Consider the following 16462-nt stretch of genomic DNA (forward strand, 5'->3'; position numbering starts at 1 on the left):
CTCCCAGTTTCTGTTGTCTTGCCAACTTTTTTGCTGGGCGTGGTGGCTTTGCTGCAGGTTAAAGCAAACTCCACAAAAAGCAAGCATCGTGCATTAATACATGGCAGAATATGCTGTTTGCAAACTTTTTATTAAACATTAGCTGCAATGAAGATTTAATGGTGAATGAACCACAGTGAGGCTGTTATTAGCTGCTAAAAACAACACATTCATATTTCCACAAGGTTTTAATATTAACAATTTCCTCGCTTCTTTCATGTTCGGCATTATCTTCTGGCATTTTAAGCTAAACCATAGAAAAACATTAACTGCTAGTTCAGAAAGTTCATTAACTGTTAAAGGAAACAGTGCATGAGTTCAGCCATGCTTTTCTTTTGAGAACAATTGCCTTGTGCATACTACGGTTGTGCCATGTTGCAATTCTAGTTTCATGTTGATCCCAGCCGCATTAATGTTGAATATTCAAATGAAAATAACTACATTTATAGGGTAGCTTATAAGAGTTCTGTACCATAAGAGGACAATTAATATAGAACAGATGAGAATCTAAAGTTATTAGCATTTTAGTTTTTTTAGCCAATATATTCCCCATAATATTCTCTGTAAATTTGAATAAACCAGATTGTTAATTCGTATTAAAAAGAATCATTACTCTTCTCCCTGCCCCAGATCACTGATCTCTGGGTGTCTCATCTGTTTTTGTTTCTTCTAGGTTCAAAGAAGCTGATGGAAAAGAACTGGATAAAGTAAGTGATGCTGGAGATTTCCAAACAATCACCCACACCACCTTTCACTTCTAAGTTCGTTCCTCTTCCCAAAGCGGGAATGTGCACTACAGGGAAATATGTGGCTACCTGTATGATGTCTATATGGTTTTCTGCCATAGGTTAAATAGCTTCAGGGGGTACATTTAGACCAGGAAAACATCACTGAAGGGGAGGTTAAACACCCTCCAGCGCCATTCCATTGATGTAATTGAAGAGGCCCACTTTCAGATTAACATACAAAAACACAAGCTCAATCAGAAATTTCCCAGTGTATGATCTAGCTTTTCCCTTACACTTTAAACAGATGTCATGTTGATTTGAGTGATGCTAAGTACCTCCTATGGGAACAGAGCTTTACTGGGTCCTGCAAAAGGAATGAGAGATCTAAAATATGTTTCGAATCATGGAGGGAAGTAACTGAAGCACCTGCTGAAGGTATTTCAATTGCCACATTTACTGTATCTAGAAGACATATTGATTTCAGATACAGTAATGCAATATGGAACTGGAGTATGGCACCAAAACACAGCATTACCATACCAAATACCAGACATCTGTCCTAAGCAGCAGTCGATTTCTAATACCCAGTGGAGAATGTTGGCTCTTTCTGACAACTGTTTCACCAACATTGTTCAAAATCATCATTTAATCTAGATCCCATCTATGGAGGATGGAACACAGCAGTAGATGAGATTTCATTGTTCTTCATCATTATGTCTTGGTTTCAAACTATGAGCAGATGGAGAAAGTTATTACCAGGGCTCCGTGGACTTTTGTGCAAGCGTTACCAGAAGAATTCTCACAGTGCAGGGCCACAATATAATCTGGGGTTGTGCTATATCACAGCATGAGAAACACACTGGATAAGGAAGATCTAGGCTATAGCACAGAAGCTGCTGTGGGTGATAAAATGGTTTCGAGAAAGAGATTGAAAAAAGTATTTCAGAAGACCTTGCAGAAACAGAAGAACTTCTCTGGATTTGGGGTCACTTTTCCCCAGAGCACTGTTCCACTAAGCTCAGAAACTGCCTTTCCATGAGAGGAAGAGAGACATTTTGGGATACAACCCAATGCATTCCCATCAAGGCCTATTCCAGTCTTGAAATAATTGTTAATTTACCAAATCTACATGCAAAAACTGTGTGTGTGTGTGTGTGTGTGTATGTGTATATATATATATATATATATATATATATATATATATATATATATATATATATATATATGTTGTTGTTTAGTCGTTTAGTCGTGTCCGACTCTTCGTGACCCCATGGACCAGAGCACGCCAGGCACTCCTGTCTTGCACTGCCTCCCGCAGTTTGGTCAAACTCATGTTCGTAGCTTCGAGAACACTGTCCAACCATCTTGTCCTCTGTCGTCCCCTTCTCCTAGTGCCCTCAATCTTTCCCAACATCAGGGTCTTTTCCAAGGATTCTTCTCTTCTCATGAGGTGGCCAAAGTATTGGAGCCTCAGCTTCACGATCTGTCCTTCCAGGGAGCACTCAGGGCTGATTTCCTTAAGAATGGATAGGTTTGATCTTCTTGCAGTCCATGGGACTCTCAAGAGTCTCCTCCAGCACCATAATTCAAAAGCATCAATTCTTCGGCGATCAGCCTTCTTTATGGTCCAACTCTCACTTCCATACATCACAACTGGGAAAACCATTGCTTTAACTATACGGACCTTTGTCGGCAAGGTGATGTCTCTGCTTTTTAAGATGCTGTCTAGGTTTGTCATTGCTTTTCTCCCAAGAAGCAGGCGTCTTTTAATTTCGTGACTGCTGTCACCATCTGCAGTGATCAAGGAGCCCAAGAAGGTAAAATCTCTCACTGCCTCCATTTCTTCCCCTTCTATTTGCCAGGAGGTGATGGGACCAGTGGCCATGATCTTGGTTTTTTTGATGTTGAGCTTCAGACCATATTTTGCGCTCTCCTCTTTCACCCTCATTAAAAGGTTCTTTAATTCCTCCTCGCTTTCTGCCATCAAGGTTGTGTCATCTGCATATCTGAGGTTGTTGATATTTCTTCCAGCAATCTTAATTCCGGCTTGGGATTCATCTAGTCCAGCCTTTCGCATGATGAATTCTGCATATAAGTTAAATAAGCAGGGAGACAATATACAACCTTGTCGTACTCCTTTCCCAATTTTGAACCACTCAGTTGTTCCATATCCAGTTCTAACTGTAGCTTCTTGTCCCACATAGAGATTTCTCAGGAGACAGATGAGGTGATCAGGCACTCCCATTTCTTTAAGAACTTGCCATAGTTTGCTGTGGTCGACACAGTCAAAGGCTTTTGCATAGTCAATGAAGCAGAAGTAGATGTTTTTCTGGAACTCTCTAGCTTTCTCCATAATCCAGCGCATGTTTGCTATTTGGTCTCTGGTTCCTCTGCCCTTTCGAAATCCAGCTTGCACTTCTGGGAGTTCTCGGTCCACATACTGCCTAAGCCTGCCTTGTAGAATTTTAAGCATAACCTTGCTAGCGTGTGAAATGAGCGCAATTGTGCGGTAGTTGCAGCATTCTTTGGCACTGCCCTTCTTTGGAATTGGGATGTAGACTGATCTTCTCCAATCCTCTGGCCATTGCTGAGTTTTCCAAACTTGCTGGCATATTGGGTGTAGCACCTTAACAGCATCATCTTTTAAAATTTTAAACAGTTCAGCTGGAATATCATCACTTCCACTGGCCTTGTTATTAGCAATGCTTTCTAAGGCCCATTTGACTTCACTCTCCAAGATGTCTGGCTCAAGGTCAGCAACCACACTACCTGAGGTATACGAGACCTCCATATCTTTCTGGTATAATTCCTCTGTGTATTCTTGCCACCTCTTCTTGATGTCTTCTGCTTCTGTTAGGTCCTTACCACTTTTGTCCTTGATTATGGTAATCTTTGTACGAAATGTTCCTTTCATATCTCCAATTTTCTTGAACAGATCTCTGGTTTTCCCCATTCTATTGTTTTCCTCTATTTCTTTGCATTGCTCATTTAAGAAGACCCTCTTGTCTCTCCTTGCTGTTTTTTGGAAATCTGCATTCAGTTTCCTGTATCTTTCCCTATCTCCCTTGCATTTTGCTTGCCTCCTCTCCTCCGCTATTTGTAAGGCCTCGTTGGACAGCCATTTTGCTTTCTTGCATTTCCTTTTCCTTGGGATGGTTTTCATTGCTGCCTCCTGTATAATGTTACGAGCCTCCATCCATAGTTCTTCAGGCACTCTGTCCACCAAATCTAAATCCTTAAACCTGTTCCTCACTTCCACTGTGTATTCATAAGGGATTTGATTCAGATTGTATCTTACTGGCCCAGTGGTTTTTCCTACTTTCTTCAGTTTAAGCTGGAATTTTGCTATAAGAAGCTGATGATCTGAGTTACAGTCAGCTCCAGGTCTTGTTTTTGCTGACTGTATAGAGCTTCTCCATCTTTGGCTGCAGAGAATATAATCAATCTGATTTCGATGCTGTCCATTTGGTGATATCCATGTGTAGAGTCGTCTCTTGTGTTGTTGGAATAGAGTGTTTGTGATGACCAGCTTGTTCTCTTGACAGAACTCTATTAGCCTTTGCCCTGCTTCATTTTGAACTCCAAGGCCAAACTTGCCAGTTGTTCCTTTTATCTCTTGATTCCCTACTTTAGCATTCCAGTCCCCTGTAATGAGAAGAACATCCTTCTTTGGTGTCATTTCTAGAAGGTGTTGTAGGTCTTCATAGAATTGGTCAATTTCACTTTCTTCAGCACCGGTAGTTGGTGCATAAACTTGGATCACTGTGATGTTAAAAGGTCTGCCTTGGATTCGTATCGAGATCATTCTGTCATTTTTGAGATTGCATCCCATTACAGCTTTTGCCACTCTTTTGTTGACTATGAGGGCCACTCCATTTCTGCTACAGGATTCTTGCCCACAGTAGTAGATATGATAGTCATCCGAACTGAATTCGCCCATTCCCTTCCATTTTAGTTCACTGATGCCCAGGATGTCGATATTTATTCTTGTCATCTCATTTTTGACCACATCCAGCTTACCTCTACTCATGGTTCTTACATTCCAGGTTCCTATGCAATATTTTTCTTTACAGCATCGGACTTTCCTTTCGCTTCCAGGCATATCCGCAACTGAGCGTCCTTTCGGCTTTGGCCCAGCCGCTTCATCAGCTCTGAATCTACTTGTACTTGTCCTCCGCTCTTCCTCAGTAGAATGTTGGACGCCTTCCGACCTGAGGGGCTCATCTTCCAGCGTCATAACTTTTATATGCCTGTTGTCTTTGTCCATGGAGTTTTCTTGGCAGGGATACTGGAGTGGCTTGCCAGTTCCTTCTCCAGGTGGATCACGTTTAGTCAAAACTCTCCACTATGACCTGTCCATCTTGGGTGGCCCTGCATGGCATAGCTCATAGCTTCTCTGAGTTATTCAAGCCCCTTCGCCACGACAAGGCATTGATCCATGAAGGGGATATATGGTCAGTTTACATTTATATATATTTGCATTTATACTCTGTCGGGGTATATATATATATATATATATATATATATACCCCGACAGAGTATAAATGCAAATATATATAAATGTAAACTGACCATGTTTGCGTGTCTCCACTTTTCACTGAAACTGCTTGACCAATTGCATTGAAATTTTGACACATCACATGCGAATATGCGAAGGATTTCATAGTTTCCTTAGACAGATGTCACAGCTGAGGCAGGTAAAAGCCAATTTTAAGGAACTCAACACTGCGCCATCTACTGGCCAATGACTATAATACATGACTCAGACAGCTCCTTTTCCAAGGGTGGGGGCGAAGGTATGGAGGTACAGAGGGGAGGGGCCAACATTCCCTGGGGACAACAGAGGGAGGGGTATCCTACCATCCTCCACTGGGGTACAGGGGCCCTGACTGGGCCACAGCAATGTGTGGCTGGGTCCCACTAGTACATAAATAAATGTACTGATATATAAGCTCAGCTCATGGCTATTGTGTCTGCTTAAAAATAGAAGGGGCCATTTGCTTGCAACTAACTAATCTTTCCCCAAAGGAAACCACGTAGATCCTTTAATACATATTTCTTTGGCCTGGTTTACAAGAATTGGCTGGTTACACTGATAGAGAAATGGACTAGTTTTCCACACAGGCAGGGAGGTGTCATGGGAGAGCATTTACCAGGAAAAACATACAAAAGGAATATGAACTTAACATATGTAATCTCAACATCCTCCGAGTTACAGCAATGCAGTAGAGTGAACTACAGAGTATTTAATTGCTTCAGTAATATGTCCGTAACTATGACTGTATCACCATACAAACTCAATTGTCTCAAACAAACATTTTGAGCTACATGCAAGCATTTAATATATAACTCCATAGCTATATTCAGAAGAGGTACAATATGAGAGTCGTGCCACAAGTATACCACTAGGCAAAATACAATATATAGTAGACCTTCGGTGATTTTCTAACCAACTTCTAGGATGGATTACAAAGAATTATAGAAGTATTTTAAGTACCCCAAGGCTATTGGGAAATGAAAAGATGAAGGGCCTTTGAAAAGGGGGTTGAAATTCATTTTAAATAGTGAAAGTTCTGCCACCCTTGTGGCTACTCTGGTCGCTTATTTATAACTGCCAAGTTGAACAAGTGCAATACATCTGCTTGACATGGCAACCCCAGAAGCTCTTTACAGCAGCATAAAATTCCTAGGCTGTGCACCAGCCACTGCAATACCAGTATCTATCCAAAAGTAAAGTCTCAAAGTTCTAGGTCTTCTTTCATTTCTTCTGCTGTGTAACCTGATTTTCAAGATCTATTTAGTAGTAGTATTTATCTCATTTATGAATCATTTGCCATGAGGCATCTCAAAGTGATTTACAATATATTAGAAAATGTAGAAAATACATAAAAGGTTAACACAATTGCACATGGAAGAAATTTAAAAACAATAACAGCACATGCATAAAATCAATTCAAATACACTACTGATGCCAACTGGAATAAACGTATACTGCTTCAAACTTCTCATGCACACTAACTTAAGTAAAGGTAAAGGTACCCGACAGTTAAGTCCAGTCACAAACAACTCTGGGGTTGCGGCGCTCATTTCGCTTTACAGGCCAAGGCAGCCGGCGTTTGTCTGCTTCCGCAGAGTTTTTCCAGGTCATGTGACCAGCATGACTAAGCCGCTTCTGGAGAAGCCAGAGCAACCCACGGAAACACCATTAACCTTCCTGCCAGAGCGGTACCTATTTATCTATTTGCACTGTGTCCTTTCGAACTGGTAGGTTGGCAGGAGCTGGGACCGAACAATGGGAGCTCACTCCGACGCGGGGCCTCAAATCGCCAACCTTCTGATCGGCAAGTCCAAGCAGTGCAGTGGTTTAAACCACAGCACCACCCGTGTCTCGTATATTCAAATATAGTTAGGTATATTTAAATCTTAATACGTGTACTTAATCTTAATAAATTGTACTTAATACAAAGCACAATGATTAATATCCCCTAACACCAGCCAGCTACAAACTCCAAAATAAATTATAAAGGTCTGTATCAATTCATTAATTCACTAAACAACCAACAAGCTATACAATTAGATAGCAATTTATTGATTGTTCACTTGTCAGTTTGACTTCAGCTATGTCTTTGCAGGGGTGCTCTCTTGCACAATGGGTAGCTCAGATCTGGTGTGTGTGTGTGTGTGGTTGGTGCAAGTGCCCACTTTGCTTTCCTGATCCCAAAACAATGTCTACTGCCTACACCAGTGTTCCTTTATTCCAAAGTGGGTGATCCTTGATAGGATGGTATCTGCATGGTGTGTGCATGTTCTCTCCCCTCTGTTACTACATATCCACTCTCAGTTACCAGGTTTTTTCCTCATGCACACAGATATTTGTTTAGCAATTTGCACACTTTTCACATATCCATATATCCCCAGGAAGTATACAAGAGCAACTGTTATGAACATATTTCACATAATGCAAAATGAGGCATTAATTTGGGAGGGGGCGAGAGATACACGAAAAATAAATTTATAGTACGCCAATTTTTGTGAAGATGGCAATTCTTGGATCTAATAATATTATTATTATTTCACAATTCTAAATATATTATACCACCCAGTGTTACCAGTTCAGCTAGTTACGTGCACCCGTACACTCATTCAGATGAGCTCTTAATACTTGCATTCACTAAAATGCTGATTTTGGGAAATACTGTAGAAATTGGAGTTCTTGGTGAAATCCAGAAATAAACAGTAAATTGCAAGAACTCCGGCCAGGAGGAAGATGAATTTCAAAAGACTCTTGCTTTGATTTGGGGGAAAAGTTGCACTGACCTATATTGGCATGCTTGATCCAGAGAGCCAGCAATGACCACACCATTCTTGCAATTATAGCAATTTATTTATAACTCAATAAAGATACTATGTCAATATACAGTGATATAGAGGCAATGACAATGGCTTTGTGACTTGGAATGCCACTATAGAAACACAGAAGAGAAAATTCATTACACAGGCTATTTCAGCCATGAATTGCCATACACTTAGTTACCATTACAGTGATAGAGGGAGGAGACCAGAGGTGGAAAGTCACCTAATGCAGAACTACGAGGCAATGTCTTAAACACCCAGTTTTGCTATGGGAAAAATGAAAGAATCCATTAAGTGGGTAATGTTAACATGCAAAATAGAGGCTTCCCCATCTCACTGGAGTCAAAGAAACACAGAAATTGCAGAAAAGTAAGGAAAGTGAGATGCAATAGCTGCATGTCCTCGTGAGGACGGCGAGTGGCATTGCTGAGACCCAAAGCTCTGAATTTCTGACAAGCACAAATACATGATCATAGCTGGGATTACATGCTTTGGCAAAGGAGGAGTAATTCATTAAAACAATCCTTATGTCTACCAGAAAGGTGATATTAAGTGGGGTGGGCTGATAGTTCAACCTCATTGTAAATCCCTTTCCACAACCATCTATTTCCAGCCCTGAAACAAATAACAAGCAGAGGCAAGGGAACCCAAGGAGGGAAGGGGCAAGGAAAGAATCTAGATAAACCTTAAGCAGACGGAATAAAGAAGTCATCTCCCATGGTCTATCACAGGAGTACAGCATCTGAAAAGAAGTGGTGTGGGGGCATTCCAAAAAGGAGAATGAATGGAAGATGTACCATGGATCCAGTGATAGGGAAAACTTAAAAGGCCTCTCCCTGAATTCGATTCCCCTCCCCCAAAGGCTTGGACCTGAGAGTCCAAGGTAGAAGAGAGATTCCAGGGACATCCTAGGTCAAGTTAATGGTCATACCACATGAGAAAGTGCTCAGTTTATTGTTATCTTTAGCATGATGCTCTTTGCCTTCATTGAAACTAGGTAAGTTTCAATGCAATGAAAATTTCAATGCAATGAAAATTTCAATGCAATGAAAATGCAACAGGATAATGCAAGATATGCTTATCAGGTGGAAGCTACTGACTCACAAAATGAGACGAATGACCAAATTAAGGGTGTTTGTTGCACTTGAATTCTGGAGTTAATTGGGTGGCTGCAGTGTGCCTACAGCTCTCGAGTGCTGGTTCACATTGGTGGCCACGACAATGTTTTCATTGCTCAGAATATGTACGTACAGAGTTCCAGCTGAACTGAGCTTCTTGGTAACACCAGTGGGCATGAAGAATTGGTCTTTTACTGTTTTCATGTGTAGCTTTAACAATCATTCTGTCAACTAAATTAATTGAAATGTTGCTTTCTGAACAATACTATTCACAGCCAAGTGAAGAACAGGCAACACAGAGACAATTCATGATATGGAATGATTATTCTTTAATGCTTTTTTCTCTTTTTTTCTTACTTGGAGACAATAAATACATAAAATAAAGGCAACATATATCAGCTATATTTCTTGTATATTTTTTGCAATATTGAAGGGCTTCAGCTAGCAAACTGCCAGAAACTGTTTACTAGATTACTTTTTACCGCTGGCAACAATACTGGAAGAATAACAAGGAAGAAATCTACACAATAGCAGGGTAGGCAGTGAAGAAACTGCAATCACATCATTTTCTTACTCGCACTTCAAGATAGCAATTGTTACTCCAGTTATTTCCCGCCAAGGGACAGACTCAGGTTCGTGCTGTGGCAGTTGGAGGCTGCTCTGACTGTAGCTGTTTTCCAAGATACTCCCTGAAAGAAAACAAGGGGTAGGCGAGACATTTTTAAATGATGAATACTTAATGAGAGTTTTCTGAAGGAAGGAAGTTGCGGTTACTGTTTTCAAAAGGCAATGCCCAAGAAGTAGGCAATTTCTTGCCCCAACTAGCCCACAGCAGTTCCACTGAGATGCCAGTTTTGCTAAATGCCTCAGGTCGGAATTTTACATTAAAAAACAACAAATATATACTCAAATTTCTTAACATTAGCCACACTAGTTTATACCAGCAATGTGTTCCATTGTGATAGTTTCAGATTTTACTGCTTATGTTAAATCTCAGAACATGTGCAACCATTTCCCAGAATTAGAAAAACAGGGACACACTTAGGCTGGAGAATTCAGGCATACTGTACAACTTCTTCTAGCAAAATGGCCTGCCACAAACTGCCGAGATGGTACTGTTCTGCTTGTGCTGCTCATGTAATCTGCCTACTCAGAGCTAGCTTTTTATTTGTGCTTTTTATTCCAGCTGCCACCTTTCAAAAGATCTTGAAACACACCGTTCTGCTGCTCATCACTTAGTAGCTTTCCTTCCATCCAGTTTATGTAAAAGCATGGGAACACCAGAAGATGCCTTCTACAGAGTTAAAACCTTTGCATACAATCCTGAGCTAGATGGACTGGGAACATCTCTCCAGGTTATCAAAAAGTCCCAGTCCTTCCTGGATATGCCAGTGATTGAACCTAGGACCTTCTGCATGCTAAGCAGATGCTGTTCTACTGAGATACAGCCCAGTGACCTTGGGAGAATGAAATATGCACAATGAAATTTCAGTTGCTCACATCTCTCTGTACCAAGATTCTTCTACAACTAATTTTATACTCAAGTTTTCGGTTTTTGAAAGCATTATCGGTACACATTTTCCCAGTCCAATCAAGAGAGGGGCAAAACTTTCAAAGGTATAAGTGGGGGAGAAAGTTAGGAATGTCCAATTGATTTAAAGTGTAAAAACACATTCTGAACACTCGCCTCCATTTATATCAGCATACAACAAAATTTGGCTAGTGTTGGACTTTGGCTCAATCATGTCTAGGTTTTTATTTGTAAAGTGCTGTTAAGGTGCTCACTTATACTGCAATGCTAGATTAAAGATGTCTTCTAAATTCTAATTTAAATTTGACTTGATGCTTTATTTGCTTCAGTAATCCAATATGAATCTACATGAATCAAGACACATTTACCAAGCTGAACAGAAAACAAATTTGTGCATTTTTACACATAGCAACATAATTTTAAGAAGCTGAAATAAATTGAGACTGACTGAACCTTAATTAAACTTTGCTTGAGACATAGTCTAAAGTACCATTTCCTTCAATATAGAAATTGGAAAATAAATTACTGTCATTGGCAAACAAATGCTGTTTCAGTTCCCCTGTATGAAATTCTGGGATATTGAGATTGAAAAACAAACATTAATTAAAGAAGAAGTGTAGAGCAGTATCCCAAAATGAAACCCCAGAAACAGGGAAGTACAAGATGTCTTTTTTCAGCAGGGGAAATACGGGGATGTATTGAGAAACTCACAGGGGAAGATACAGAATATTAATTTCAAACATAAAAATATTTTATGTAGCTTCACATGGCCGCAAAGCTAATTATGACCCACATAGCAGACATTCACATGCTTGTTAATTTAGAAACAGCTTCATCATCAATGTCATATTGCTTCAGAATCCTATTTAAAATCAATAGTACCTAAATTACTTGACTTTTCAAAACCAGTGAAATATATAGTCAATTGTGCATTTTATCGGTTTAGTTATTAAGAGTATCACAGATCAATTACATAACTGTATCAGGTTTGGATGTATTTGCTGTACTTTCCTCACTCTCCGAGGGTTATGTTTTTTAATAGAATCACCAATTGCTACAAAAGTACATTATTAACAGTGCAGACCTACACATGTCTACTCAGACGTAAATCCTGTTGAACCTCATAGGGCCTTAAAAGGTAAGTAGAGTGTAGAATTGAAACCTAAGTGAAACACAGCTTGATGATCCAGCTGACCACAACCAAACAGATGCAACTCTTGGTGGGATATATATTGGCCAAGAGCTAATCACAAAGTTCACCTCATTTTATGTTCCAATTTTCCATGATAGAATGGATTGAATTACGTAGCCATCTCCCACGTGGATGAGAGATTCGAGACAAAAAACACGACACAGTCATAGGCCTTCTTAGTAACAATCCACAAAGTTATATTTCCAAACAGTGGGTATTTTCAGTTTAAAAACTGGAGTGGGTGGAAAGGAATATGAGGCTACAAGAGAAACAACTATTATGGGAGAAATGTTGGGTGCTGAAGTTTAGTGGGGGGGTGGGACTATTACCTGGAAGGGAAAGATCCAAGGCCACAGACAGTGATTCTTTCTATATTGAGCCTTGTTCTTTGCCTGTGGTCTAAAAAGTCCATCCTCATAATGGGACTGGGCCATAAGTTGTACCATAGTACGAATGTGGGGGTGCTGATCAATGAATTTTGTTTTTACGTGATGCTAAGGATAAAAACCAGTCTGCACCCATATCATCTCAATCGACTCAGTGTAATGGTTAAGAGGGTGTGAGCTCTGCTCTTTGTCATTACAGTGGTACCTCCAGTTGTGGACAGGATCCATTCCGGAGGTCCGGTCGGATCCTGAGGTTTCCACAACCTGAGGACTGCTTCTGCGTATGTACGTGCGTCGAAACCCGGTAAAATACTTCCGGGTTTGCCACGTGCATCCCAAAGTTTACGTAACCAGAGGGTTACATCAGGTGTCCCCAAACTAAGGCCCGGGGGCTGGATGCAGCTCAATCGCCTTCTAAATCCGGCCCGCAGACGGTCTGGGAATCAGCATGTTTTTACATGAGTAGAATGTGTCCTTTTATTTAAAATGCATCTCTGGGTTATTTGTGGGGCATAGGAATTTGTTCATATTTTTTTCCAAAATATAGTCCGCCCCGTCCGCCCCCAAGATCTGAGGGACAGTGGACCGGCCCCCTGCTGAAAAGGTTTGCTGGTCCCTGGGTTACATAAACGGAGGTACAACTGTATTCCTTGCACTTTCAATTGCACAGAAAGAGTACAGAGGTAAAAGCCTTGCAGGCCTTCTGAAACGTCATGACAGGTAATGGGAACTGAGGAAAAGGAGGGATGCAACACTACAAAGTTAGTTACAGGTAGGTAGCCGTGTTGGTCTGATTTCAGAAACAGATTGGAAAGAGAAGTTGCTGAATTGCAACTCATTACTAAGCTTAAAACCATGGAGAGACCTGGTCTGAATAAGGACACTGGATTCTTATCTCATTATACATGATAAAGCTTTCTTTAGCACCTCACCCCTTGCTTTTTCCTGCAAGACCAATAGCAGACGTTAACAGTCGCCAACAGGTTTACCACTCCTATCAGCCAATCACCCATTCCCACCACCCTTCTGAGTAATACCCCTCCCCACCCTCTGACTATACATAGGGTCTAGTGACTTCTGTTTCAGCGTATCTGAAGGAGTGTGCATGCACACGAAAGCTCATACCTATGACAAACTTAGTTGGTCTCTAAGGTGCTACTGGAAGGATTTTTTAAATTTTGTTTTGACTACAAAGTTAGATTTACCATGCTTAACTTCTCTTCTGTATGTTTCTAGAGTATACACAGGACAGAGGTAGTTGATTATAGTGGTTAGGTAACAGGAGTAGTGGATTACACATCTTGAAGAACGACATTAGGAAATTTCTTTATTCCATTCCCAAGGAATAGGATGATGGTAATTGCCTGTAATGATCCGATACATACTAGGCAGGCAGGCAGTCTGCCTTTTCTCTAGTATATAAATTTTACAAAGTATAATGGGGTAGCACATGGAGGGGGTGTGCTACTGATGTGTCTGTATTACTTGCAATAAGTTTCAACTAAGTTGCTACAGCTGAAAAAGTTTTCCCAAAAACCCATTAAGAAACAAGGCTAAATAATCTGTTTCCTAATGCCCTGCATATGTGCACAAAAGTTTATAAAACTATCCTAAGAAATAAATTGTTTCGTTTGACAACACGTACAACTCTCTGCCTTTTGATATCCGGCAGGCTATACTCTCTTCGGCAGCTGCTTAAAACATTTTTGCTCAGGTAACCCTATCCAGACATTTAGAAGGTACATGTAGTTTATCTCTTTTTAGCTACTGTTCATTTCAATCACCTTCAAACGCTTACCGATACCTGTATCTAACAATTTTTTATCAATATATTTCATGTTTTATAAACCATTAAAAAGTTTTATTTATTTTTTTAACAAGCAAGTTGTACATACATTTTGTTAAACAAAATAAATCAGTTCAGAAACCTTTTAACAACTTTGTAACAAAAATCTATTTCTTTCAGTTCAGCTGTTAGAAAAATACAAATGCATCTTGCATTTCTGTTCACCAAAGATCTGCTAGACATATAAATGGATCCTGCTGCAAGAAATTCTAACAAAAATAAAGGCTGGGGGGAAAAACAGGCATTCTAAATGTCAGGAAACAAAAAGGAATCATATATTCTGTTTTACACTGTCTACTTCAATTTTCATTACATAACAAAATGGGGGGGGGGCTAATAGTGGAAAAAGACAGCAGAAGAGTCGCTAAATTTAACTTAACAATGACACTACTGCCAGTAGCTGAGTTAATTCTAAAATTGTTATCATTTCAGTGGGAGAGGGTACCAAAGTTTTATTGTAACCCCCAAGAGGGATGTCATTCATTTTGGTTTCACACATTCCCAAAAAGAACTCCTGCCCTGAGATCTTATGATGAAGATCTAATAAATAAAATAAAATAAAAACCCCAAAGTGAAAGGGAGTTGTCACATACCAGTTGTGGACCATCACCTTCTGCACAGCAAGCAAGGCATTATAGCGAACGTGTTGGTCTTCATGGTGCATGTGGTTCATTACAAGCTGTTTTCCACCAAGTTGCTCAATCACACTAAAAAAAGAGAAGAGAGCATGGGTAAAACAGAGGTAGTGGTCAGGTGTGGGTGTTGTGTGTTTTCAGGTTTCCTTCCGCTTCTGATTGCTAGTGGCCGCCAACCTCACACCATTTTAAGTTACTTTACAGTACCAACACCACAAATTTCCAGCGGACCCATGTGCAAGGTGGGGGAGGTTAGGATCCTGCCTGCCTGTCAGTAAAGATTCCCCACCGCTGTCTACTACTTCAACTGAATTCCCCTCAACTAGCTTCAATATGCTGTTTTAAAACTTCCTATTTGACAGCTTAATAAGGCCCATGGATTAGTTTGGAAAAACAAAACATCGAGTCAGCTGTAAATAAAATTTGCTCCCCCAAGTTCTATGGTTTAACTACAAAAGGTAACAGGGTCACTTATATCTCAAAATAAATAATTCCAGCCCAACGCAGGGCCTTTATGTTAACCCGATTGAACATTTTCCCCTCAGCTTTTGTCAAGGGCAGTTATTTAAACATCCCCAAAAATGATAAACATTGCAATGTTGTTTGAATGTGCAGACACTGTAGAACATATCCTTTTCTACTGTCCATTGCACAACCAGCTAAGCAAACGCTTGTTATTCCCTTTTTTGGGAAATCTAACATCATGACACAACGAAAATATCAGATTCTATCTGTCTGACATTAACCTGGAAGTAACTGCAAAGGTGGCTGAGTTTTTAGCAATAGTATTCCTTAGAGTGGTGAATGGCCCTATTTAGCGGGAAGAAATCCCAATGAAAATCCTTGTCATCATATATTTTACATGGCTGTTTATTTGTATATTTTAAAATTTTATATCTGGATGTTTTATGATGGCCTATACTTGTAATGCCTAATAAAGGTTTGGTGAAGTAAGATTAGTTTGGAAAGCAAATATGGGTGCTTCTTCAGCACAAGCATCTCAGTCCATTTTAGCTCAACTCATTTGCATGCCACTTTTCCATTGTGAACTATGATCAAAGTGGCTCATATCAAGAAGTTTACAAGAGATCATTCACTAAAAATCACAATACTTAATAAAATTCAAATAGTCATATAAAAATGTTACTAAAAGCATCTCACATGCATAAATTTAAAATCAAATTAAACCATCCACTGATACTTTATAGTAAGGTCTAACAAAAGGTTACACTAACTGTTCCTTGTGTCATAAGCAATGGCTCTTGCATTAACTCAGGTGCTAAGCAAAGAGAAGAAAAAGCCTTCCACACCGTTTTCCTCGAGGATAGTGTCGGACATATTCTCCCACATCATGAGCAGCTACAGCCAAGACCTGAGGATCATCTGATACCTCCAGAAGCTTTGTCAAGATTCTACAATAGGATTGCAAATATACAAGATCCTTATTCACTAAGGAGTGTACAAAATATAGCATACAAAAATTAATAAAACTCAACAAACCCCTGCCATGTTACTTCAGTACTGCACAACTTTTCTAGATTCACACAGTAGCACAGAAATATTTTGAGAGATATTTCAAAATCACACTCAGGGTGGACCTAGGACTCTACTATACAGCTGTAAATAAAATGTTC

General features: G+C 39.9%; 1 protein-coding gene across 3 annotated transcripts in view; it reads right to left on the bottom strand.

Moving 5' to 3' along the window:
- Positions 1-9547: 9547 nt before the first annotated feature.
- Positions 9548-16462, bottom strand: part of ATP6V1H (ATPase H+ transporting V1 subunit H) — a 34800-nt gene continuing 27885 nt past the window's right edge. For all 3 annotated transcript variants that reach the window (XM_035125427.3, XM_035125428.3, XM_088675491.1), the window contains exons 12-14: positions 16139-16240; positions 14787-14900; positions 9548-9927 (exon numbers count right to left, since the gene is read on the bottom strand). In XM_035125427.3, coding sequence (XP_034981318.2) covers positions 9867-9927; positions 14787-14900; positions 16139-16240 — 277 coding nt within the window. In that variant the 3' untranslated portion in view covers positions 9548-9866. The remainder of the gene's footprint in view (positions 9928-14786; positions 14901-16138; positions 16241-16462) is intronic.

This window comes from Zootoca vivipara, chromosome 8, assembly GCF_965207765.1.
Source record: "Zootoca vivipara chromosome 8, rZooViv2.hap1.1, whole genome shotgun sequence".
Taxonomy (NCBI): domain Eukaryota; kingdom Metazoa; phylum Chordata; class Lepidosauria; order Squamata; family Lacertidae; genus Zootoca; species Zootoca vivipara.